Source organism: Girardinichthys multiradiatus, chromosome 10 (assembly GCF_021462225.1).
Source record: "Girardinichthys multiradiatus isolate DD_20200921_A chromosome 10, DD_fGirMul_XY1, whole genome shotgun sequence".
Taxonomy (NCBI): Eukaryota; Metazoa; Chordata; class Actinopteri; order Cyprinodontiformes; family Goodeidae; genus Girardinichthys; species Girardinichthys multiradiatus.
The window spans coordinates 25,701,219-25,728,575 of NC_061803.1; the positions used below are offsets into that span (position 1 = coordinate 25,701,219).

General features: G+C 41.1%; 1 protein-coding gene across 1 annotated transcript in view; it reads left to right on the top strand.

Annotated features, from left to right (window-relative positions):
* LOC124875485 (ras-related protein Rab-26) overlaps positions 1–27,357 on the top strand; it is a 156,036-nt gene that overhangs the window by 46,030 nt on the left and 82,649 nt on the right. The window contains exon 3 of the mRNA XM_047377687.1: positions 25,147–25,188. Within this exon, the coding sequence (XP_047233643.1) occupies positions 25,147–25,188 (42 nt within the window). The remainder of the gene's footprint in view (positions 1–25,146; positions 25,189–27,357) is intronic.

Here is a 27,357-nt window from a genome sequence, read left to right on the forward strand (position 1 = left end):
ACTTTATTGAAGTGGGAACCCTAAGGTATTTGTGGCCACAGTTAAATGGCATAAATAAAATATATTTGAAAACTTCTCTTATCAGCTATGTTAGAGCTCATTTAAATAGTTTTTATACAGGCACTCAGCTTTTAAGGAAAATAAATACATTTACAATACAACTGAAGTCATGCTCCATTAAGCCAGCTTTCATCCATCTGACCCAAACTGTCAAGTATCAAGATCAGAAGTGCATGTTAATTTCTGGCTGACACCTATTTTACATGAATTGTTTTAATGGTCTTAATTGGCAACAAGGTAATTTTGTCATCTTGTGTTTTGTTTTGTGGTTACATTTATGGAGTTAACAGCCTTAGAGTATCAATTTTACCAGATTCGCCAGGCTTTAGATTCTAATAACTTGGAGACAGAACTTGAGACGGCAGCAGTGTGTTTGACAGCAACAGGATAAAGTAGATGTTCATGCTGCTTGAGTTATTTGAACCCAAGGCTGGTAAGAGGAAATTACTTTTTATAGCTCCTTTTCCTTGGTTGGATTGAGTAACAACAGCTATATTTGTCTGAGTCAAACTAGTGCCTACAGTAGTTCCTGAAATTATCTCTCTTACACAGTTCTTGATACTTTCTCATACCTGAGCTCTGAACCTGAGGAATCAGCAAGTTGCAGTTATTAACTCTCATTAAGTCCACTTTAATTGGACAGAACAATGTTGGAATATGCATTGTTAAAGCCCAGCTGTGTTTGTTGTATAAGCTTTGCTGGCTTTTGTTTACTTTCCAGCAGTGAATCATGTAGAGGCTGGGGAGGAAATTAGCAGCAGCTGAATGCCAAATGCTGACAGGTTAGTTTGTGTCCCTGAAGTTTCTTATTATCTACTTAGCTGCCGTGCTGGCATCTTTGTTTTTCTTTTCCAACATGTCTAGTTGAGCTTCTTAGTATGAAAACATGGAACCTTAAAAATCTTCCTTGCCTGCAAGTTCACTCTTTAGAGATTAAAATTGCATTAATACAGGTCAAAGTTTATCTTTTCAAAATTCAGAATTTTTTTACATGAGGATATCATGGACAGTTTAGCTGATTGCATGGAGAAACACAAAAACTGAACTTGAATATACTTCCTCACACAGAGATTTAAACACTTCACTATTTTGATCAAGACTGTACAAGCAGGCCTTTATAATAACTTAGGCTAATATATATAATAATTAGGCTAAAATAAATAACAGTAATAATAATCTTTAATTTCACAGACTGAGATTGTCCAAAGCAATGTTTCCAACCATGAAGTGATTTCTAACAGAAGTTTAGATTCACTTGAATACAAAATTTAATATTATATGAGATGATGGTCTTTGATGTGAGAAATATCAGCCTACTAAAACATTTGCAGATTCTATTCTCAGTAAAATGCTAAGCATGTGGTTTTTATGTCTAAGAGGTTTTAAAGATGAACTCTTTACATGCATCTTTTGTCTTTAGCAGAAGGACTTCTTGGAAATTGTGATTTATTTATATATTCAGAGCAGGTTTTGGTCAGGCTGGCAGACTGATGAGCATGGCTGTCTTATGGTTGCTGTTGCTTTGAATGTTGATGCTCATTTGTGTGTAGGTGTTTATCATCATGTATTTGCATGTTTGATTGTATTTTACTTTCTGTTGAAATATTCTGCTTCTGTAAAACATATCTTCCTCACTGTCTGTCCTTTTCGTGTGGATTTAAGTAGGAGTGTGTGGGTGGGTACACAGTATCCCCAATATACTAAAAACGTCAGTCTTTTAAAAGCCCATTCCAATATCTGCCATGTTCTTGTTGCTATGCATTTCAGAGCTGGCTCAGTAACCTCCTCACTCAAACTGACTACAGAGCTCTTGGTATCAGGTTTCAGCATCGATGTCTATAGCTCTTGATTGAACGTTTGTTTGTGGGGTAAAATCTCTTATATTCTGTTTGAACAACTTGCATTATAAATAGTGTCCATAATACCTTCAACCAGCAATTTTCTACAGTGATGTCGTGGTCACAAAAGAAAGAGAATATCGGCCAAATAAATGTGTGCAATTTTTATAAAAGAAAAGTGAAAATAGTGTAGAACTAGAAAGCCACTCAGACATTTTATGGAGTAAGTAGTTGTACAGCTAAAATAACTTCCATCATCTGCCATTTTTTTCTCACCTTGGTCTCAGCTGTTATTTATCAAGGAAAACTGACGTAGAAGAACTAAGGCCTTACCTGAGGGCAACCTTATTGTTTGTAATTTAAAGTTCTGCGACAAGAAAGCTATTCAACTTTTATTATACAAAGGCTAAACCAGCTTTATTCTATTTACTTTACAACAACCCTGATTTCTATATAGAGTTGGGACATGGTGTAAAATTTAAAAGCGGGGGGTGGGGGTGGAATTCAATACGTATGAGACATTACGCATTAACTACCTTACTGTCATTCAAATGCAACATGTGTCCGCTCCAAGTTTCTTGGAGCCCGATGAAGGCAAACGAGAGAGGTACATTGGTTGAACCGGCCGGAGCAACACGGACCGGAATGGAACAAACAATTGGAGTTTTTCCATAATTTGATGGAAAACGACAGAGAGCGGGTCCGTCTCTACATTCGGAGTAGTCACGGAGAATGTGGAACCATTCTCATTAATTAACATAACAACGGAGTTACTCCGTTGGAACAGAAAAGAGCAGGAACGGAAGATGTGGAATCCTTTTACCTCCCTCTGCGAACTATAGCAGCTTCGCAGGCAGGAAGGAGCCAGCGGTAATGGTTTTTCAATTAAGGAGAATTTTAAGGTTTCATTTCAAGGTGAGTGTATATATATATATATATATATATATATATATATATATATATATATATATACACACAGTACAGACCAAAAGTTTGGACACACCTTCTCATTCAAAGAGTTTTCTTTATTTTCATGACTATGAATATTGTAGCTTCACACTGAAGCCATCAAAACTATGAATTAACACATGTGGAATTATATACTGAACAAAAAAGTGTGAAACAACTGAAAATATGTCTTATATTCTAGGTTCTTCAAAGTAGCCACCTTTTGCTTTGATTACAGCTCCGCACACTCTTGGCATTCTGTTGATGAACTTCAAGAGGTAGTCACCTGAAATGGTTTTCCAACAGTCTTGAAGGAGTTCCCAGAGATGCTCAGCACTTGTTGGCCCTTTTGCCTTCACTCTGCGGTCCAGCTCACCCCAAACCATCTCGAGTGGGTCCAGGTCCGACTGTGGAGGCCAGGTCATCTGGCGCAGCAACCCATCACTCTCCTTCTTGGTCAAATAGCCCTTACACGGCCTGGAGGTGTGTTTGGGGTCATTGTCCTGTTGAAAAATAAATGATGGTCCAACTAAACGCAAACCGGATGGAATAGCATGCCGCTGCAAGATGCTGTGGTAGCCATGCTGGTTCAGTATGCCTTCAATTTTGAATAAATCCCCAACGGTGTCACCAGCAAAGCACCCCCACACCATCACACCTCCTCCTCCATGCTTTACGGTGGGAACCAGGCATGTAGAGTCCATCCGTTCACCTCTTCTGCGCCGCACAAAGACACGGTGGTTGGAACCAAAGATCTCAAACTTGGACTCATTAGACCAAAGCACAGATTTCCACTGGTCTAATGTCCGTTCCTTGTGTTCTTTAGCCCAAACAAGTCTCTTCTGCTTGTTGCCTGTCCTCAGCAGTGGTTTCCTAGCAGCTATTTTACCATGAAGGCCTGATTCACACAGTCTCCTCTTAACAGTTGTTCTAGGGATGTGTCTGCTGCTAGAACTCTGTGTGGCATTAACCTGTTCTCTAGTCTGAGCTACTGTTAAAATGCGATTTCTGAGGCTGGTGACTCGGATGAACTTATCGTACGCAGCAGAGGTGATTCTTGGTCTTCCTTTCCTGGGGCAGTCCTCATGTGAGCCAGTTTCTTTGAAAGTGTTCAAGGGCAGTCACAAAAACCATCAAGCGCTACAAAGTTTTCCCAATTGTTCAAACGGACTGACCTTCATTTCTTAAAGTAATGATGGCCACTCGTTTTTCTTTCCTTAGCTGCTTATTTATTGCCATAATACAAATTCTAATAGTCTATTCAGTAGGACTATCAGCTGTGTACTGTATCCACCTCCTGCACAACACAACTGATGGTCCCAACCCCATTTATAAGGCTTGAAATCCCACTTATTAAACCTGACAGGGCACACATGTGAAGTGAAAACTATTTCAGGTGACTACCTCTTGAAGCTCATCAACAGAATGCCAAGAGTGTGCGGAGCAGTAATCAAAGCAAAAGGTGGCTACTTTGAAGAACCTAGAATATAAGACATATTTTCAGTTGTTTCACACTTTTTTGTTCAGTATATAATTCCACATGTGTTAATTCATAGTTTTGATGCCTTCAGTGTGAAGCTACAATATTCATAGTCATGAAAATAAAGAAAACTCTTTGAATGAGAAGGTGTGTCAAAACTTTTGGTATGTACTGTATATGTGTATATATACAGGGGTTGGACAATGAAACTGAGACATCTGGTTTTACAGCACAATAATGTTGGACCACTTGTTTGCTGATTATTGGACTATCTGCACGTTGTTGGACGTCACTGTGCCTCTCCAATGGCATCGGCCATTTTTTATCCAGGACAGCCCGCTCCTACATATCCCGTCAAGCACTGCGACTGATATGACGGGACGCCCCAAGTCTGACATCACAGGGCGCTATATATGGAGGCACCCATTTAGAACACCCGCCTTCAGCTGGAGATTGTGACCCGATCACCAACATCTGAAGCATCACCTGGAGAAGAGTCCCGAGTGGATTTCATTTATTCTCTCTCGTTGGCCAACGAACAATTCATAACTGAGGTTTCTGGAATGAGAAGGCCAGAAATTTCACTTTGCCGATCGAAGACGTGAGCCTTCTTTTCCTGCTCTCGGTGGAGGTGGACGCTTTTCCTCTGTCTCCCGCACCCCTCCCATATCTGCCCTGCTTCAGCTCTGTGTCTTGTCTTTTTGGAGCCTCTTTTTGCACATCTTCCAAATTCTTCCAAAATATGGATTTGGTCAGCTGGTCTCTCAATGCAATTGATCAAATTTTCTCGACGAGAAGACAGGGGTCGGGAGAGCCCGCTTGCCCGGACGGGACATTTTTCTCCGGATACAAGATGGACTCCTGGCAGAAGTGGAGGATTGTGTGTTTGTCGATAATGTCAGTCGAGGATGTGGAAGATGTGTATATAATTGGATGTTTGATATCAGGATTTCTGCTTTTTGGAGTCAGCGGTTACCTGGCATATCGAGAAATTCGGAGAATGTCAGCAGCTGTTCTGGCCATTGTAAGGCTGCCTGGCATGTATGATGGGATCTTCAGAGCGATCAACACTCAGACTGAGATGTTACGTGAGCTGAATCGCAGACTGGATGTGATCCTTATACAGGATCGCAGGCAGGTTGCGGTTCCTGGACTCAGGGGTGAAATGGTATAAATCTTGGAGAAAGTTGTTCGCTTGGATCTGGCAGAAAGACCAGGAATTTGGCTGTTTGGATTCGCCTTTGTGAAGCACCAGCAAGACTCTCAAGGCTGACGGAAAATTAAGAGTCAGCCTAACCCAAATAATTATTGTTTTTCTGAATCTGGCTCCCCTGCGCGGCCTTGATGGCTGGTTATCTTCAACTTCTCCTGGAAGTTATGTAAACATGACGCTCTGCTCCCTCTGCCCCCCTCCCTTCCCTGAGGACATCTGTGAACCTGCTCAGAACTTTGTGGCCGGTTGATGAACATTCCAACGAACCATCAAGGACAATGGCCTCTGTGACAGTGCTTCATGGACTTACTTGCACACACTCACTCGCACACACACACATGCTCAAGATAAACATATGCACCCCTCACACCACCTTCACCGTTCCCGGCATGATGTTGTTTTGTCAACTGTTGCTTCTTTGTGCTGAGGTTTTTTTGCAATCTCAAACTGTATCCTGCTAAGGATAAAGTGTGAAATATGATTTTTTTTCCCCCTCTACTTACCTAATGTGGCCTCTTTTCTCATCTAACAAGGTCAGCGCCTGTGAGTGGGCAGCAAAGCCTCGGTGACCCGTCTCCCTTGTCTTGTGTCATGATGTATGTTTGGATGGGTTGTACTGGAATTCTAATTTCCCCTCGGGGATCAATAAAGTATCTTTGAATTGAATTGAATTGAATTAACACGTAACTAAGAACACGGAGTTTCGAGGAGTCGGACCGCTACCGTGTTTCATCCCAAGTCGACTTTGATGGTCAGATCATATTTTTCCTTTTTGCCAAGAAGGCCAGAGGGCGAAGACTGACCGCTTTTCCTGAAGTTAATTGTGGACGCACAGTTATCCCCCTCACCCCACTCTTCCTCGCTCGACCCCCGCTCAGAAGGAAGACGACAACAAGTAAAACCCATCTTCATTTTTATTTCTTTATTAGAAAGCCTGGGCAGGGTCAGAGGTTGTAGTGCGATGAGAATCGCTAGTTAGAATCTAATGTGTTCTGAATGATATGTGCATGTAACTCTGTTATTGAAACTTTGATGTGCTGCGTGTTGACTGGAAGCAACTGCGCTCCCCGCTCTGTGTGTTTTTTGTGGAGTATTGAACACTTCAGAGGTGCGCTGTAAAACTGGACTGTTAAAATAACCTCATGGTGAAATTCCCTATTTTTCTTTGTCTTCAACCGCACTGCTGGCTAGCTTGCCGCCAAAAGTTTTATAACTCTTTGTCTGCTCAGGAGTTGGGGGAGGTTTTATGAATGAATATAACTGAGTTACAGTTGGAGCTGCGCCCCACCCTCCACTCACCACCACACCCCTTCGTCATATTCTCATTTTTGCCATAACTGCTGGTTGATTCAATACACACCCACTGCTGTTTTCTTTATTTTGCTTAGTTAGATAATTTACCCCTTTTATGTAGAACTTTGCATGTTGAGTAGGTGATTTAATAAATATTCACGTAGATGATAACAGAAGGCGTTCTGTGTTTATTTTGTGCTAGAGTTATTCGTCAGTCAAGATAAGGTTAAAGTTCCACACGTTTCGGCAGAAACGGTTGATTAAACAGTGACATCTCCGGTAATAGTTAGTAATTATTACGGAGTATTTAACGGTTATAATTATCAAAGGCGTTGAGCCACAATTACAACACCAGAAACATCTCTGGTCTTGATTCATAAATGAGGATTTTGGTTAAGAAATTGATTTTGTCAATTTATGATTTTAATTATAATTATTGATCAAGATTAATCAATCTATAATCATAACTTCCAACAATAATTTATTAGTATTGTGTAGGGCCTCCTTTTGCACCCAATACAACGTCACTTCGTCTTGGGAATGACATATACAAGTCCTGCACTGTGGTCAGAGGGATTTTAAGCCATTCGTCTTGCAGGATAGTGGCCAGGTCACTACGTGATACTGGTGGAGGAAAACGTTTCCTGACTCGCTCCTCCAAAACACCCCAAAGTGGCTCAATAATATTCAGATCTGGTGACTGTGCAGGCCATGGGAGATGTTCAACTTCACTTTCATGTTCATCAAACCAATCTTTCACCAGTCTTGCTGTGTGTATTGGTGCACCGCCTTCAGGATACAATGTTTGAACCATTGGATGCACATGGTCCTCAAGAATGGTTCAGTAGTCCTTGGCAGTGACGCGCCCATCTAGCACAAGTATTGGGCCAAGGGAATGCCATGATATGGCAGCCCAAACCATCATTGATCCACCCCCATGCTTCACTCTGGGCATGCAACAGTCTGGGTGGTATGCTTCTTTGGGGCTTCTCCACACCGTAACTCTCCAGGCAGTGGGGAAAACAGTAAAGGTGGACTCATCAGAGAACAATACATGTTTCACATTGTCCACAGCCCAAGATTTGCGCTTCTTGCAACATTGAAACCGACGTTTGGCATTGACATGAGTGACCAAAGGTTTGGCTATAGCAGCCCGGCTGTGTATATTGACCCTGTGGAGCTCCCAACGGACAGTTCTGGTGGAAACAGGAGAGTTGAGGTGCACATTTAATTCTGCCGTGATTTGGGCAGCCGTGGTTTTATGTTTTTTGGATACAATCCGGGTTAGCACCCGAACATCCCTTTCAGACACCTTCCTCTTACGTCCACAGTTAATCCTGTTGGATGTGGCTCGTCCTTCTTGGTGGTATGCTGACATTACCCTGGATACCGTGGCTCTTGATACATCACAAAGACTTGCTGTCTTGGTCACAGATGAGCCAGCAAGACGTGTACCAACAATTTGTCCTCTTTTGAACTCTGGTATGTCACCCATAATGATGTGTGCATTTCAATATTTTGAGCAAAACTGTGCTCTTACCCTGCTAATTGAACCTTTACACTCTGCTCTTACTGGTGCAATGTGCAATCAATGAAAACTGGCTACCAGGCTGGTCCAATTTAGCCATGAAACCTCCCGCACTAAAATGACAGGAATTTCAGTTTCATTGTCCAACCCCTGTATGTATGTATATATATATATATATATATATATATATATATATATATATATATATATATATATATATATATAATAAAAAAAATTATTCTGAAGGTGTGGCAGCTTTTATTTTGCCGTGGCTACGATCAGTCGTGTAGCGGAAACCCTGGGTTCACCACTTGTGAATAACTGCGTAAGCAAATAATCCAACAGTTCAAGAGCAATGTTTCTCAATGTACAATTGCAAGGAATTTAGAGATTTCATCATCTACAGTGCACAATATCAATGATTCAGAGAATCTGGAGGAATATCTACATGTAAACAGCAAGGCCTAAAACCTACCAACTTAAATGCCTGTGATCGTTGATCCCTCAGGAGGCACTACAATGAAAATCAACATTTTGTAATGGATGATAATAATAAATAAATTTTGCCTTTGCAAAACAAACTTTTCCCATGAGAAAGTATTACCGTATTAACAAGAGGTATGCAACCTAAAACTTTTCAGTTTCATCTCTGCCAAACACACATCTTGTGTATGTCTACTGCTATAAAGTAAGATGTACCCATCAGGGTTTTGTGGATGATTTTCCGATCTCCTTTGCTGGACATCGTAACTGTCCTATTGACATTTTTTTTTGCTCAATTTAATTTATCTTTAATAACTCCGATGCTTTTTTCCCTCTTTTTTTTTTTCTTTTTGTGAATTTTCTTTTAAAATGGTAGAGCCATATTAACAAACATGCAGTTCACTTAGTCACTTGGGGTTAAATGCCTTGCTCAGGGACACACAAAGGTGGCAGGAGTACAATGGAATAGACTTTGATCGCAGAAAGCCTATTTCCACTGAAAATGTATAATTACAGAAATATCCTCCAGGTTATGCAACAGATGTATCGGTGCAAAAAAAAACCTTAAAAAACAAAATAAAATTGCAGCATATCTCATTTACCCCTCATAAAACTAGAGAACACCACATTTTGTCGTACTAGTCATCTGCTGCTTATCCAGGATAGGGCCTATCCCCAGACACCTCCTCCAGCTCCTCTGGGGGGAGCCCAAGGTTTTCCCATGCCAGCCATGAGACAGTCCCTCTTCTGGGCAGGACGTGCTTGGAACACCTCCTGAGGGAGGTGTCAACGGGGCATTCAAAACGGATGTCCGATCCACTTCAGCTGACTCCTCTCGATGCGGAGGAGCAGTGGCTCAACTCCAAGCTCCTTCTGGATCGCAGAGCCCCTCACCATATCTCTTAAGGGAGTATCCGAGCACCCCGTGGAGGAAGTTCATTTCAACCGCTTGAATCTGTGATCTCATTCTTTTAGGTCATAACCGACAGTTAAAGACCATAGGTGAGGGTGGGAATTTAGGAACTCCCCTCTGACCAGGAGAGAGCCAGCCACCCTTTTTGAGTTGAGAACCATGGCCTCAGACTTGGAAGAGCTGATTCTCATCTCCGTTGCTTCACACTCTCCTCCAAACTGCCCCAATGCATGCTGTAGGTCTTGGCTAGAAGTCAAGTCAAGTTTATTTATATAGCGCTTTTCAGCAACAAGGCACTCAAGGCGCTTTACATAAGGAAAAACATTACAATGATACAGAAAATCAAACAGAGGTAATTAAAAAAAAAGTGAATAGAATGATGGATAAGAAAACAAAAGGAAAATTGGACTGAAAACTAAAAATTTTTAGATAACACATTCAAAGACTACCCTAAACAAATAAGTTTTTAATCTTGATTTAAAGCAACTTAGGGTTTCGCCGCTTTTACAGTTTTCTGGGAGTTTATTCCAGATTAGTGGAGCATAAGAACTAAAAGCTGCTTTTCCATGTTTGGTTCTGGTTCTGGGTAATCAGAATAGATTTGAGCCAGAAGACCTGAGAGATCTGGGAGGTTGATACACTGACAACAAGTCTGTGATGTATTTTGGTGCTAAGCCATTCAGTGATTTATAGACTAACAGAAGTATTTTAAAATCTGTTCTCTGAGCTACAGGAGCCAGTGTAGGGACTTTAGAACCGGGGTTATGTGGTCCACTTTCTTAGTTCTAGTGAGGACGCGCGCAGCAGCGTTCTGGATCAACTGCAGCTGTCTGATCGACTTTTTAGGCAGACCTGTGAAGACACCGTTGCAGTAATCAATTCTACTAAAGATGAACGCACAAATTAGTTTTTCAAGGTCCTGCTGAGACATTAGTCCTTTAATCCTGGAGATGTTCTTTAGGTGATAGAAGTCCAACCTTGTTACTGTCTTTATGTACCTCTGAAGGTTCAGGTCTGAGTCCATCACTACACCCAGGTTTCGAGCCTGACTGGTGGTTTCTAGCTGTATTAACTGAAGCTGTGTGCTAACTTTTAAACGCTCTTCCTTTGGTCCAAAGATTATTACTTCAGTTTTGTTTTGATTCAGCTGAAGAAAATTTTGGCACATCCATGCATTGATTTCTTCTAAGCATTTACCCAGCACTTGAATGGGTTCATAGTCACCTGATGACATCATAACGTATAGCTGTGTGTCGTCTGCATAGTTATGATAACTTACATTGTGGATTAAAATCTGAGTTAGGGGGAGCATGTAGATATTGAATAGGAGGGGACCTAAGATGGATCCTTGGGGAACGCCACATGTGATTTTTGTGGTCTCTGATGTAAAGTTACCTACTGACACAGAAAGGTCCCTGTCCTTCAAGTAGGATTTAAACCAATTTAGTGCTGTACCCAAAAGGCCGACCCAGTTTTCCAGGCGCTCTAATAAAATGGAGTGATCAACATTGTCGAATGCTGCACTAAGGTCCAATGATACCAGCACTGTGGTTCTTCCACAGTCTGCATTTATACGGCTGTCATTGAACACCTTGACAGGGGCAGTCTCTGTACTGTGGTGAGCACGGAAGCCTGACTGGAAGACATCGAAGCGGTTGGTCATTGTTAGGAAGTTGTTTAACACAGCTTGTTGAAACACAGCTTTTTCAATAATCTTGCTGATGAAAGGGGTGTTTGATGTAGGCCTGTAGTTCTGTAGTAGCAGCGTGTCCAAGTTGCTCATTTTCAATAGAGGTTTGATAATTGGTGTTTTCAGGCCCTGGGGGAAATCACCTGACAAAAGGGACGTGTTTATTATTTCTGTTAAATCAGATGTTATGACAGGCAAAGCTTTCTTAAGGAAAGCTGTGGGTAAAACATCGAGATAGCAGGAAGAAGAGCTTAGTTTGTGAACGATTTCTTCTAGGTTTTTGAAGTTTATTTGGTAAAATTGGGAAATTTTGTCAAAATCAGTTCTAGTTGGAGAACTTTGGTACTGGAGTTGATGTGGATGTGCTGTCTGCCCCTCTGATCTTTTGGTTTTTTTTAGTGAACCAGTTAGCAAATTCATTGCAGGCCCTGGTAGAGTGGTGTTCAGATGCTACAGTTACAGGAGGGTTTGTTAACCTGTTGACCGTGGCAAATAATGCACGAGCATTGGTAATGTTTTTGCTGAAAATCTCACAAAAGAAAGTTTCCCTTGCATTTTTCAGTTGTAGGTTATACCTGTATAGTCATATAGTGAACCTGGAGTCCAGTCTTTCACCACCTGCGTTCAGCTTTTCAACACTCCTTTTTTTCACTTCTGACTGGTGGAGCACTTCTCCATGGAGACATTTTCTTCCCAGAAATGACTTTCACTTTAATTGGACCAATTGAATCAATGATGTTCGAGATTTTAGAATGAAAGTTGTCTACCAGCTCATCTACAGTGTTACAGGGCAAAGCAGAAGTAGAAGAGTAAATCTGGTTAAAGGTTTCAGCAGCACCGTCCTTAAAGATGTGTTTTCTTATAATGTCTCTTTGGCAAACTGAGTCATTGCAGATGATGCTTTCAAAAATAACAGAAAAGTGGTCAGACAGGGCAACATCAGTTACAGACAACTTCGAAATATTTAGACCCTTAGTGATGATCAAGTCCAAATATGTCCCTGTTTGTGCGTTTGCTGTTTAACATGTTGAGTCAAACCAAAATTTCTAAGAGTGTCACATAGATCTATTGTACTTCTGTCTTCAGGATTGTCCATGTGAATGTTGAAGTCTCCCACAATAATTAAACAGTCATAATCAACACATATCACAGATAAAAGCTTATGAAAATCTGCCGTTTTGGACTTAGGAGGCCTGTAAATATTCAAGAACATGGTTCGGCCCGGGCTCTTTACCTGGAGAGCCAAATATTCAAAAGAGTCAAATTTGCCCAGAAATATTTTTTTACACTTTAGTAAATCTTTAAACAAAGTGGCCACCTTTCCACCTTTTCTTTGCTGTTTGCTCTCACAAAGAAAATTGTAGTTCGGAGGCATCGACTCTATCAGAATGGGAGCTTCATTAAATTCATGTAACCATGTTTCTGTTAAAAACTTAACATCAAGATCGTGGTCAGTAATGAAGTCACTGATTAAAAATTATTTTCCTGACAGAGATCCATTGTTCAATAATGCCAGTTTATATGACTTAGTTGCTGATATTAACTCTGTGTCCGGCTGTACCTGACAGTTTATGGCTTTTTTTGATTGATTATTACTGTCTCTCATCCTTTTGGCTTTGTTTTTTCTGTCACATATAAGCACAGAGATTTTACAACTATCTCCTATTAGGGGCCCAAGTTTTTCCTGGACATGCTCATTTCTGATAGAGTTACCACTGGGGCCCAGACTGTATCACAGAGAAGTGATTTGAAGGTCCTGATTTAGGAGGAGATAGATTAGGAGGTGGTGGGGCTCTGTGGCATTTGGAAGATGTTGGTTCAGTAGAAGGGCCTCGGCCACGGGGGGTGTTGAATGGAGAAGATGTCAGAGCCATTTGGGTCTCGATCTTAAGAGTTCCTTTCACGTTATCAGAATCCAGTAAAGCAAAAAGCGGGCTCAGTGGGGAGATGGGAGAGTTCTGTGCGGTCTGGGTCTGGGTTTGGGGGGAGGGGGTATAACGGGGGGAATCCACTTCTGCTGTTGATTTTGATGGGGAGACCTTTTGTGATGACCTCTCTTTCTCAGCCAACTGGCTAGTTGTCTCTGCTGGAGCTGTTGGAGGCAGCGTTATCATCGTTGTTGATACTCCATGTTCTCTGCTGAAGGTTGAAGCTGCTGGCGGATTATTTACTGAATAGAAGAGATTAGATGTGAGACGTCTGGCTCCTGGCTTGTTAAAACAGAAACCATCTTGCTTGAAGAGTTGTCGTTTTTCCCAACAAATATTGAAGTTGTCGATGAAGTTCACAGATGTAGTAGCACATGCTTTTTTCAACCATTTATTAATCATCAGAAGTCTCGAAAAAATCTCATCTCCACAGAAAATCGGTGCAAAGGGTCCGCTGAGAAACACCTTGATATTGAGACCTCGAACAATATTCAGCAGACGAGTGAAATCCTCCTTCAGTCCTTCTGATTTTTTCTTAGCCATGTCATCCATGGCTCCACAGTGTATAATAAGGTTGTCTAGAGACGGGCGCTTTTCTTTGTTTGCAAGAATATATTCTCAGAGATATTGGACACCACGTCACTGGTAACAATCATAACTTCTGTGTTTTTCTTGTTGCAAAAATGTTTAATCCCATCCACAGCTGTGTTGCCCACTATTAGGGTTCTTGGTCCAGTGGGGTGCTTTTTCTGTGGCAATTTAGGAGAAGACTGTTTAGAATGAAGGTTGTTCTCAAACCTTTTATTGTTCTCAGAAGATGGATCATTTTCCTGGTTTTCATTCTGTAGTGGGGCAAATCTGTTTTGGAGGGGAATTCCAAGTTTACAGATGTGGTTTATTCTTTATAAATACAATTTGGCATAACAGTTTGTGGATATGATTTCTTTTCTATGAGAATATGAATTTACATCAGCGACTTGGCATCACGTGATATCAGGCTGGTTAGTGGAGCACAGAGTTAGTCGATTCACGTTAAGCATGCACTGTCACACTCCTCACCGCCAGTAAACGTAGTGCCGGGATTGGATTGGAAAAAGTTTATATATGTCTTAATGTCATTAATATATGCTCTTGGTCTGTCATCTTGGCACTAGTGCTGCTGTAACATCCAGAGACCTGAGGTAATAAGGGCAAATCTCATCCACCCTTGAATCTCTGCCACTGTGGATTTTTTTTAAGCCACCTCTGACTTCAGCCTGGGTGATGAAAGTCTCTGCCTCAAAGTCCTCAGTCTCTGCTTCCACTAGGGAAGGCGTGACAGCAGGGTTGAGGTTATCCTCGAAGTACTCCTTCCACCGCCTGATAATGTCCTCTGTCGAGGTCAGCATCTCCCCTCCCCCATTGTACACAGTGTTTGTTTAGCACTGCTTCCCTCTCCTGAGGGGCCAGAATCGCTTTGAGGCCGACCAATAGTCCTTCTCCATAATCTCACAGAACTCCTTGCAGGCCCAGGTTTTTGCCTCTGCAACTGCCGGTGCCATGACATTCTTGTTCACATGGTACCTGTCAGCTACCTCAAAAGTCCTACAAGCCAGCCAGGCCCGATAGGAGTTTTTCTTCACCTAGACGGCATCCCTTACTGCCTTCATCCACCTCTGGGTTTGGGGATTTCTGCTATGACAGGCACCATGCCATGCTACACCAAATTGGTAACAGCAATATAGATTAAAAAGCAAGTTGTCTATTTTTATTAAAACAAGTCATTTCTGTATTTAACATGGCAATAGGTTACACATTGTGATGTTCAGGTCTGAGTAATCCATTTCTGTTGAAGGGAGTACGATGCTGAAGCCCTGCAGAATTTGTCCCAGGGCTCCTTACTGATTTTTGGTATATGATTTAGAGAACTACATTTCTCCGTAAGGGTGCCTTTACTTTATCCTCTAGAAAAATTGAACATTTAAAGGATTTTGCATCTGTGAGTTCAGTAAATGTTGATGTTTAGAAAAAGGTAGAGCTGGATTATATGCAGATACAATAAGGGTGTGTCTTTTTTGGTGCATGGACATTCTTGAGTGGCAGAAAGGCAAGTTTCTTTGTAAGGCACATATCGGTAACAAAAAAATTGAATGAGCGCTACATGATGAATTTATGTTTCAGTTAATAGTTTGAATAGAACAAACAAAAACTTCTCTAAACAAATGGGGATTTAATCTGAATTTAAAAGAACTCAGGGATTTAGCATTTATGCAGTTTTCTGAAGGTTTCCCAGATTAGTGGAGCATAAAGTTATAGTCGTGCTTTGGGGTATCGTGCAGGACTCCGCTGAGGGCGGTTTATAGTTGACTCGGATGTTGCTGCAGTATTCTCCAAAAACACGGGGCAGTACGCTAGATAGCCAGTGGAAGTTTAGTAAAAAAAGAGAGAAGCACTTCACGTAACACCAGAAATGGCTGTGTGCCCTATGGAAAACATTTCTTATCTAAGTGAATATGTGTCTTGACAAGTTTCAGATTCTTTAGAGTCAAACAATAGAGGAAAAGTATGGGAAGAAACTTGTGCCATCAGAAACTGAATTTGAATTTCTCAGACTGAATCTGTATTTGTGTAATTTGAAATTAAATCCATTGATTTGAAACTGAATTTATTGGTTTGAAACTGAATTTATTGGTTTGAAGCTGAATTAATTGGTTTGAAAACTGAATTTAATGGTTTGAAACTGAATTAATTTGCATTGAAAGTGTATTTTGTTGTGTTGAAAATTCAGTTTGCCTACTTTCACTTTCAGTTCTAAAATTCAATTTCAGTTCTAAAATTCAGTTTTTTTGTGTCACACATCCGGGTCCTTGAGGATAGCCTTAGATTAATCAAGCACAGATTCATCGATTTACGTTTCACATCAGGTGAAACTTCCTTTACGGCATGTTGAGCCGGAGCAGTGCAGCATACATGAGTTTAGCAGATGTCCATCACCAAGTCAAATGACCATCTATAAGAAATCATGTAAACAAATGATGGTCAAACAGCAACACTTATGCTACCTGTAGCTATTAGCTAAACATGCCAGATCAGCATGGTGCGGTCGGTGTTATGTCGGTCTGCGTTTCCCCTGCCTTTACCTCAGCGTAACTTATGTTGCCTAGCAACAGTGATGGCGTGAAGCAGAGCTGTGAAGCCGTACAAATGGGAGCCCTAATAGCTTATTTTCTTGTTTTATAATCTTGTTCATTATTCAGCCATTTAAATTGTTAAAGTTTTGTGTTCATTGATAAAAAAAAAAATGTGTAAATCTATTTGTAAAAATGTAACAATTTAAACACTAACATATTAACTTTAGGAACAACGTTTAAATCAGTTTATTTGTAGAGCATAAAAATAAAAGAACCAAACATCAACATTAGATATCATCTGACTGAATTATATCTGTGTTTAACTTCCATCCATTGGGGAAACCCAGCAGGAGCTTGAAAACAACGTGCCGGGAGTCAGCTGTTCTCTCGGGGTTCATCGCACCTCATACCATCCTCATGGAGTCGGTTTCTAACCGTTTGTGCACACCCATGCACATTTGTGGCCTGCTGGAGGTCATTTTGCAGGGCTCTGGCAGTGCTCCTCCTGTTCCTCCTTGCACAAAGGCGGAGGTAGCGGTCCTGCTGCTGGGTTGTTTCCCTCCTTCGGCCTCCTCCATGTCTCCTGGTGTACTGGCCTGTCTCCTGGTAGCGCCTCCAGGCTCTGGACACTATGCTGACAGGCACAGCAAACCTTCTTGCCACAGCTCGCATTGATGTGCTATTCTGGATGAGCTGCACTACCTGAGCCACTTGTGTCGGATGTAGAGTCCGTCTCATGCTACCACGAGTGTGAAAGCACCACCAACATTCAAAAGTTCCATTTGCACAACAACATGTGAAATTGATTGTCAATCAGTGTTGCTTCCTAAGTGGACAGTTTGATTTCACAGAAGTTTGATTTATTGGGAGTTATATTGTGTTGTTTAAGTGTTCCCTTTATTTTTTTGAGCAGTGTAGTTTAAAATCTATTCTGAGATACAGAGAGCCATTGTAGGGACTTTAAAACTGGGGTGATGTGCTCCACTTTTTGTTTTAGTGAGGACATAGGCAACAACTTTCTGGATCAGCTGCAGCTGTCTAACTGACGTTTTAGTCAGACCTGTATTTGACTAACGATAAACACATGAATGAGTTTTTCAATATCGTGCTGGAATATTAGTCCTTTAATCCTGAAAATGTTCTTCATATGTTAGAAGGCTGACTTGTCTTTGTGTCTCTTGAGATTCAGGTCTGAGCACATCACTACACCTAGATTTCAAGCCTGATGAGTTGTTTCTAGCTGTAGAAGAAGAAGGGCCTGGCAAGACAACAATATGATTTAGTATCAACAATTAAATTCATTCAGAGACATACAGGTCCTTCTCAAAATATTAGCATATTGTGATAAAGATCATTATTTTCCATAATGTCATGATAAAAATTTTACATTCATATATTTTAGATTCATTGCACACTAACTGAAATATTTCAGGTCTTTTATTGTCTTAATACGGATGATTTTGGCATATAGCTCATGAAAACCCAAAATTCCTATCTCACAAAATTAGCATATTTCATCCGACCAATAAAAGAAACGTGTTTTTAATACAAAAAACGTCAACCTTCAAATAATCATGTACAGTTATGCACTCAATACTTGGTCGGGAATCCTTTTGCAGAAATGACTGCTTCAATGCGGCGTGGCATGGAGGCAATCAGCCTGTGGCACTGCTGAGGTCTTATGGAGGCCCAGGATGCTTCGATAGCGGCCTTTAGCTCATCCAGAGTGTTGGGTCTTGAGTCTCTCAACGTTCTCTTCACAATATCCCACAGATTCTCTATGGGGTTCAGGTCAGGAGAGTTGGCAGGCCAATTGAGCACATTGATACCATGGTCAGTAAACCATTTACCAGTGGTTTTGGCACTGTGAGCAGGTGCCAGGTCGTGCTGAAAAATGAAATCTTCATCTCCATAAAGCTTTTCAGCAGATGGAAGCATGAAGTGCTCCAAAATCTCCTGATAGTTAGCTGCATTGACCCTGCCCTTGATAAAACACAGTGGACCAATACCAGCAGCTGACACGGCACCCCAGACCATCACTGACTGTGGGTACTTGACACTGGACCTCTGGCATTTTGGCATTTCCTTTTCCCCAGTCTTCCTCCAGACTCTGGCACCTTGATTTCCGAATGACATGCAGAATTTGCTTTCATCCGAAAAAGTACTTTGGACCACTGAGCAACAGTCCAGTGCTGCTTCTCTGTAGCCCAGGTCAAGTGCTTCTGCCGCTGTTTCTGGTTCAAAAGTGGCTTGACCTGGGGAATGCGGCACCTGTAGCCCATTTCCTGCACACGCCTGTGCACGGTGGCTCTGGGTGTTTCTACTCCAGACTCAGTCCACTGCTTCCGCAGGTCCCCCAAGGTCTGGAATCGGCCCTTCTCCACAATCTTCCTCAGGGTCCGGTCACCTCTTCTCGTTGTGCAGCGTTTTCTGCCACACTTTTTCCTTCCCACAGACTTCCCACTGAGGTGCCTTGATACAGCACTCTGGGAACAGCCTATTCGTTCAGAAATTTCTTTCTGTGTCTTACCCTCTTGCTTGAGGGTGTCAATAGTGGCCTTCTGGACAGCAGTCAGGTCGGCAGTCTTACCCATGATTGGGGTTTTGAGTGATGAACCAGGCTGGGAAATTTAAAGGCCTCAGGAATCTTTTGCAGGTGTTTAGAGTTAAGTCGTTGATTCAGATGATTAGGTTCATAGCTCGTTTAGAGACCCTTTTAATGATATGCTAATTTTGTGAGATAGGAATTTTGGGTTTTTATGAGCTGTATGCCAGAATCATCCATATTAAGACAGTAAAAGACCTGAAATATTTCAGTTAGTGTGCAATGAATCTAAAATATATGAATGTTAAATTTTCATCATGACATTATGGAAAATAATTAACTTTATCACAATATGCTAATATTTTGAGAAGGACCTGTACATTTATGCAGTTTTCATAACATAAAATAATAAAATCAACTGATAAAAACATGACTGATTCAAAATTAATTGCAGTTAATACCACAGATTCATAAGTATGTTTATGTAAACTGTAACTGCAAAAATACTATAAAGACTTTTTAAATGGTTATCTAGGTTTTAATGCCCAGATAATCACATGAAAAAAAAAGCCAAAAGTTTAAAATAGCCCTCTTTTAACGTGTTAATGACAATGATTTTGGTGTAGATACCTGGAAGATCAGTGATGGAAATTAATTATTTTAAATTAAATGTAAAATTGTCAACTAAAGTAGAAAGCCAACAGGTTAGTGTAAAATATTTGTTTTTGTTTTATTAAGGCACTCAGTTGTGGAAAAATAACCGAGCTAAATTTATTGTGACAAATTGAACTTAAATTAGCATTGATTTTTAAAGCAACACTTTTTTGTAACGAGTAAAGTAGTAACGATTGAAGTCTGACAAGCTTGTATTAGTTAAATCAGTAGCTGTGGCATCTGCATGCATGTTGTTTATTTTAACAGACATATTGGCTCATCTAGAAGGGGAGAGGGAGATCTACTAAATGAGTCTCACGACAGTAGATGCTCATCTCAGACACAAATGATATTGCTGAAAATGCTAAAGGTTGCCTTTGCAAGAATTTCTAATATTGTGCTGCCCTAATTCAAACTGTCGTTAAAACTGTAGAGGTTGTTCATCTGTGACTCAAATATGAATGTGATTGTTGGTGGACGTTAAACCATGACTTTAAAAATCCATCATAAATGTTGGAGTCAAAACCCAGACGTCTCCTAGCAGTAAGGTAAAGCCTTGCAATCCTTGCCCTTTTTTATTAAATCAATAATGGCTTACAGTTTATAATCTGTTTTCTTCTAGAGTCTGCTTAAGTTTGGTAGTTCTTTAATACTAAGAAAACAAGCCTTTACAAGATGAAAAGTGTCCCAATTCATGCGTGTCTTGCCCCTCTCTTCACTCCGTTTCCTGTTTGCCTACTTCCAAAAAATGACACAAAGAGGACAATAGTGCCACAAAAAAGGTTCTTTAAAAAAGAATGAAAGAGGTATGTTGTTGGTGACTGTGGCAATTGCTCCTTGGACGCTTCAAACTCAGATAAACAGCATCTGGTTGGGTTGTTTATTTGCAAAAAAGCTTTGTGGAAATTGAAAGAATAATAAAATAAATAGCTGTAGCCTTGAGTTATGTGAATTCAAAAAACAAAGTGCCTGTGACATGCTTTTCCCACAAATGCAGAAATTGAAAGAAAATATTGTAATATTGAAGAAATTAGGCACTAATTGACATAGTGGGATTAAAGACAAGGTAAAAGACAATTGTTACACAGAATAGGCATATTTTGTAGTTACATTTTGCAAGTTCAAAGTCGCTCGGAAATGACTTCAAAGGGGAAGTCTCCGGTTATTCACTGTGTGAGTGTCAATAATAAACTGTTCAGGACGAAACCAAGCTGCGTGCTCATATGGCAAAATTGTGTATTGCAGGCGGTGGCAGCAATACCTTGACAGCAGCCGTTAGTCTGCACTACTTTCCTGAAGAAAAGAGGATCAGAGCTGCCTGGATCAGATCTGGAAAACTGACAAGGGACAGATAGGCTGGTCCCACCAAGCACAGCCAGTTGTGATTGGAGGACTTTTCAGCAAACTGCTTCGAACAAAAAAACTCTGAATTCACAAGAAAAACTGTCAGAGGTCAGGATATCTGACAGATGAAGGAGAATGTTGAAGTAGTCTACAGCCATGCTGCTCAGTGCGTCTGATGTGAAAAGATCAGCAAAGAAAAGGTTGTTGCTGCTATTGCTTAACTGATCAAGGCTCAGCAGATAAGAATACTTGTCACAAAAGTACATTTAGATTCGGCAGTTATTGTTAATAATTTAAAATCCAAAATTATTATTTTTATATGTAAATCCATGTTTCTTTAAAGATTTTAATACAGTCAAGTCAGTCATTTTCTACCGCTTATTCCATAGTGGGTCGCGGGGAAGCTGGTGCCTATCTCCAGCAGTCTATGGACGAGAGGCAGGGTACACCCTGGACAGGTCGCCAGTCCATCACAGGGCAACAAACAAACAACCATGCACACACACAGTCATACACTTAAGGGCAATTTATAGTGATCAATTAACCTAACAGGCATGTCTTTGGGCTGTGGGAGGAAGCCGGAGTACCCGGTTAGAACCCACGCATGCACGGGGAGAACATGCCAACTCCATGCAGAAAGACCCCGGCCGGGAATCGAACCCAGGACCTCCTTGCTGCAAGGCAACAGTTCTACCAACTGCGCCACCGTGCAGCCCATCCATCCAATCCTTGTTTCTTTATAGATTTTCATATAAAAAAGTAAAAACAAAATGACACACCAGGTAGTGTCCCTTGTGTCTGCTGCTCACTTCGCCTACGGTTTTACTAAGTGCCGTACTTACTGTAACCCTGGATTTACACTGTATCTGCTCCGCTGCGCTCCAGTCCGGCTGGGAACCTCTGATTTACATCCACACTGCTCCGGTCTGCTAAGTCCGGAGGAGCTCCAAGAACCGTAAGCAGATCGCGCAATAAAAACCATAGATAGATGGTGATAGATGCGCCAGCAAGTCCAAAACAACTTATTCTGTGGAAGTTAAACCAGTAAAACTGCTTCATTTTTGGTTTCATGCATCCAGATATTTTCATATTTTTAGTTCTACAAGTTCACCGAGTGCAGCGAGCTGCGAAGCTATATTTATTGCTTAATCTGGTGCATTAAATGTTTAATTGTTCAGTTTAGAATACCTTAGAGTATATAGGCCATTAACTGAACAAATTGATCCAATGTAAACAATTGCTAATATGTACACGTGTAAATATAATAAATATATGCATGTATTTATTGATATGGCGAGATCTAGTCCATCTTTGGTGAATTATTTTGAAAATCCCAATGTTGGTCTGTTTCCTGTTGGTGCAGTATGATTCATGCATATTGACTCCGGCCTTGCTTCAGCATCCAGCAAAAATAGACTCTGGTCAAATTAGATGGCTGTTCGCATGTTGCAGCACTTGTGCTCTGCCATCTGATGACAGCTGACTGTCTTTTGATTTTGCTTCGTCTCTCTCTGATAGTGACTGAAATTTATCAAAAGAAACATCAAATTCTTTGCTACTGTCGGTGTTGCTGGCCATTGTAGCAGTGGTCAGTTTATGTGCTGGGGTTCCCCTCCTGCGTCATAAGAGCACAAAGGAGTAGTCTAGAAGTGCCTTTTTGGTTAAATTTATGCCCATATATCTCAACAACTGTTCGTTTCAGTGGCATGAATATACACTGCTCAAAAAAATAAAGGGAACACTCAAATAACACATCCTAGATCTGAATGAATGAAATATTCTCATTGAATACTTTGTTCTGTACAAAGTTGAATGTGCTGACAACAAAACCACACAAAAATCATCAATGGAAATCAAATTTATTAACCAATGGAGGCCTGGATTTGGAGTCACACACAAAATTGAAGTGGAAAAACACAGGCTGATCCAACTTTGATGTAATGTCCTTAAAACAAGTCAAAATGAGGCTCAGTATTGTGTGTGGCCTCCATGTGCCTGTAAGACCTCCCTACAACGCCTGGGCATGCTCCTGATGAGACGGCGGATGGTCTCCTGAGGGATCTCCTCCCAGACCTGGACTAAAGCATCCGCCAACTCCTGGACAGTCTGTGGTGCAATGTGACGTTGGTGGATGGAGCGAGACATGATGTCCCAGATGTGCTCAATCGGATTCAGGTCCGGGGAACGGGCGGGCCAGTCCATAGCTTCAATGTCTTCATCTTGCAGGAACTGCTGACACACTCCAGCCACATGAGGTCTAGCATTGTCCTGCATTAGGAGGAACCCAGGGCCAACCGCACCAGCATATGGTCTCACAAGGGATCTGAGGATCTCGGTACCTAATGACAGTCAGGCTACCTCTGGCGAGCCGTGCAGCCCTCCAAAGAAATGCCACCCCACACCATTACTGACCCACTGCCAAACCGGTCATGCTGAAGGATGTTGCAGGCAGCAGATCGCTCTCCACGGTGTCTCCAGACTCTGTCACGTATGTCACATGTGCTCAGTGTGAATCTGCTTTCATCTGTGAAGAGCACAGGGCGCTAGTGGCAAATTTGCCAATCCTGGTGTTCTCTGGCAAATGCCAAGCGTCCTGCACGGTGTTGGGCTGTGAGAACAACCCCCATTTATGGATGTCGGGCCCTCATACCATCCTCATGGAGTCGGTTTCTAACCGTTTGTGCAGACGCATGCGCATTTGTGGCTTGTTGGAGGTCATTTTGCAGGGCTCTGGCAGTGCTCCTCCTGTTTCTCCTTGCACAAAGGCGGAGGTGGCGGTCCTGCTGCTGGGTTGTTGCCCTCCTTCGGCCTCCTCCACATCTCCTGGTGTACTGGCCTGTCTCCAGGTAGCTCCTCCAGGCTCCGGACACTACGCTGAAAGACACAGCAAACCTTCTTGCCACAGCTTGCATTTATGTGCCATCCTGGATGAGATGCACTACCTGAGCCACTTGTGTGGGTTGTAGAGTCCGTCTCATGCTACCACGAGCGTGAAAGCACCACCAACATTCAAAAGTGACCAAAACATCAGCCAGAGAGCATAGGTACTGAGAAGTAGTCTGTGGTCCCCACCTGCAGAACCACTCCTTTATTGAGTGTGTCTTGCTAATCGGCAAAGATTTCCCCCTGGAGGCTGGAGAAAGTCTGGAGCAATATTGCCCTTGAAACAATCTGTTGCAACTATGACATTGTTTAGTCTAGTCTAAAAATCAGATTTGCTTTCCCAGTATTGAGTATTCTATCAGTTATTTAGAAATGCCTTTTCTTTGGTTTTAAGAAAACTGCTACAATATCATCTGCTTTTTAACAAATGTTATAAACAGTCTGTTATTTGTTGTGTTAATTGTCCTTTTTTTTTCTTTGCTACAAAAGAATCTTATTTTGCATTTTCAGTACAGTTCTCTGAGGTATGACCCGCAAGAGACCTCAGTCTGTCAGTGAATACCAAATACTCTCACAGCAAATCTACCTTCTTGTTGTTTTGTCTTCAGGGGAGAAATATGTGATGATTGTAAGAATGGAGTTGGTGGATACAATACACAAGGGCCTCGATTCAGCCACCAATATCAGCAGGATCCAAAAATAAATGTTTATCAAGTGCTACAGCTCTTCCTCTTTACTTTTTAGTCTTTGCAACTTTAATAATCTATTTAGATCTTGATATTCCCACAGTCTCCTGACAGTCCGTGTGCCCATCCATTTTATTTACCGGTGTTATCACAAACCTTGCAATGATTGGTGGCAAACTCAGTTCCATTTTATTTTCATGGAGCAGAATTATTCCTCATGAAGTGGCACGGAGGAATGGAAATGCTTTTGTGTATTTTTCTGCATTATGCAAACGGCCTTGCAGCCATGGTGTTGGTAAATGATGCAACTGTCTGAAACAAAGGCTACATCAAGCAAAGCTGAGGATTTGCATTTGTGGTCTATGGATAGTACAGAATACAGACAGCAGTACAGTAATTGAAAGAAGACCTCCCACAGGAGGCAATTCCCTTTTACAACAACTGTTTTTCTTTTCACTTTACAAATAAACTCTTCCTGCCTACTTGCTCTCTTGCTTTCTATGTATACAAATTGAAGACATTTACAAATTGGTTTTCTTTTGTCTTACAGAATAAAGTCATGAGCATCGACAGTTTCAAGGTCAAATTGCAGGTGAGAAATGTGTGAATTTAAGACTCTTGTTTCATTTCTCTGTGTATGTGTGGGTTTTTTAAATAACAAATCAACAGTAAAGGTTTTCAAGTGGTGTACATACCTTCTATTCTTCTTCACTGCCTGATTCAAGTCCCCATCAGGAGAGGGGTGCAGATGAATGTCAAATGTCTTTTGTAAATTATTCAACCTTCATGCTCTCTTTCTCTACCTTTTTCACCTCTGAAATTGATTCATGTCAATCTGTCAAATCTGGTGTTTCAGGCAATATTTAAGGATAAGCTCAATTACTATTATTGCTTTAATCAGCAAACATTTTCATGGTTTGAGAGATCTATTTTAAGGAGAAATACCCTTGCCATTTTGTGGACATCCTTGCTGCTAAGTAGTATGGGAAATTAAGAACAAGAGCAGAAATACTAAATCTGTTTTACCAGGTCTAATTACCGATGTCCATAGTCCTTGAAAGCGAAATTACAGCACGACCAAACATGTTTTCATTCTTTAAAAAAACTACATTAAAAGGTATCTTTTAACTTTTAGTTATTTTCTGCTTTGACATACATCGTACAAAGTGTTATAAATACCTCAATTCTAATGACAAATTCTAACTAGTAGTAATTGGAGTAGTTAATAAGAAATTCCTTACCTAAAATACTGTAAATGTTTTGGGTTCATATGTACAACTGAAAATATCCCACAAACATATAACAAATAAATATAAGGCTAAGAGGCTGATTACAATTTCAGCCGTGCCTATGATTAATAATACAAGGGTCTGGATTAGCTACAGGTCCTTCTCAAAATATTAGCATATTGTGATAAAGTTCATTATTTTCCATAATGTCATGATAAAAATTTAACATTCATATATTTTAGATTCATTGCACACTAACTGAAATATTTCAGGTCTTTTATTGTCTTAATACGGATGATTGTGGCATACAGCTCATGAAAACCCAAAATTCCTATCTCACAAAATTAGCATATCATTAAAAGGGTCTCTAAACGAGCTATGAACCTAATCATCTGAATCAACGAGTTAACTCTAAACACCTGCAAAAGATTCCTGAGGCCTTTAAAACTCCCAGCCTGGTTCATCACTCAAAACCCCAATCATGGGTAAGACTGCCGACCTGACTGCTGTCCAGAAGGCCACTATTGACACCCTCAAGCAAGAGGGTAAGACACAGAAAGAAATTTCTGAACGAATAGGCTGTTCCCAGAGTGCTGTATCAAGGCACCTCAGTGGGAAGACTGTGGGAAGGAAAAAGTGTGGCAGAAAACGCTGCACAACGAGAAGAGGTGACCAGACCCTGAGGAAGATTGTGGAGAAGGGCCGATTCCAGACCTTAGGGGACCTGCGGAAGCAGTGGACTGAGTCTGGAGTAGAAACATCCAGAACCACCGTTCACAGGCGTGTGCAGGAAATGGGCTACAGGTGCCGCATTCCCCAGGTCAAGCCACTTTTGAACCAGAAACAGCGGCAGAAGCGCCTGACCTGGGCTACAGAGAAGCAGCACTGGACTGTTGCTCAGTGGTCCAAAGTACTTTTTTCAGATGAAAGCAAATTCTGCATGTCATTTGGAAATCAAGGTGCCAGAGTCTGGAGGAAGACTAGGGAGAAGGAAATGCCAAAATGCCAGAAGTCCAGTGTCAAGTACCCACAGTCAGTGATGGTCTGGGGTGCCGTGTCAGCTGCTGGTGTTGGTCCACTGTGTTTTATCAAGGGCAGGGTCAATGCAGCTAGCTATCAGGAGATTTTGAAGGTTGACGTTTTTTGTATTAAAAACACTTTTCTTTTATTGGTCGGATGAAATATGCTAATTTTGTGAGATAGGAATTTTGGGTTTTCATGAGCTATATGCCAAAATCATCCGTATTAAGACAATAAAAATATTTCAGTTAGTGTGCAATGAATCTAAAAAATAGGAATGTTAAATTTTCATCATGACATTATGGAAAATAATTAACTTTATCACAATATGCTAATATTTTGAGAAGGACCTGTATTTTTGTTCTGTATTGAACAGTTTTGAAAAGAATAACCAGCAGAATAATCCTTCATTGTGATTGTCACAAGTACAACGAAATGAAGAAAAAAGCCATGTGGTCTGCAAATGAGCAATAAATGTAAACTAGAAAATTTCGGAAGAAATTTAGACGGGG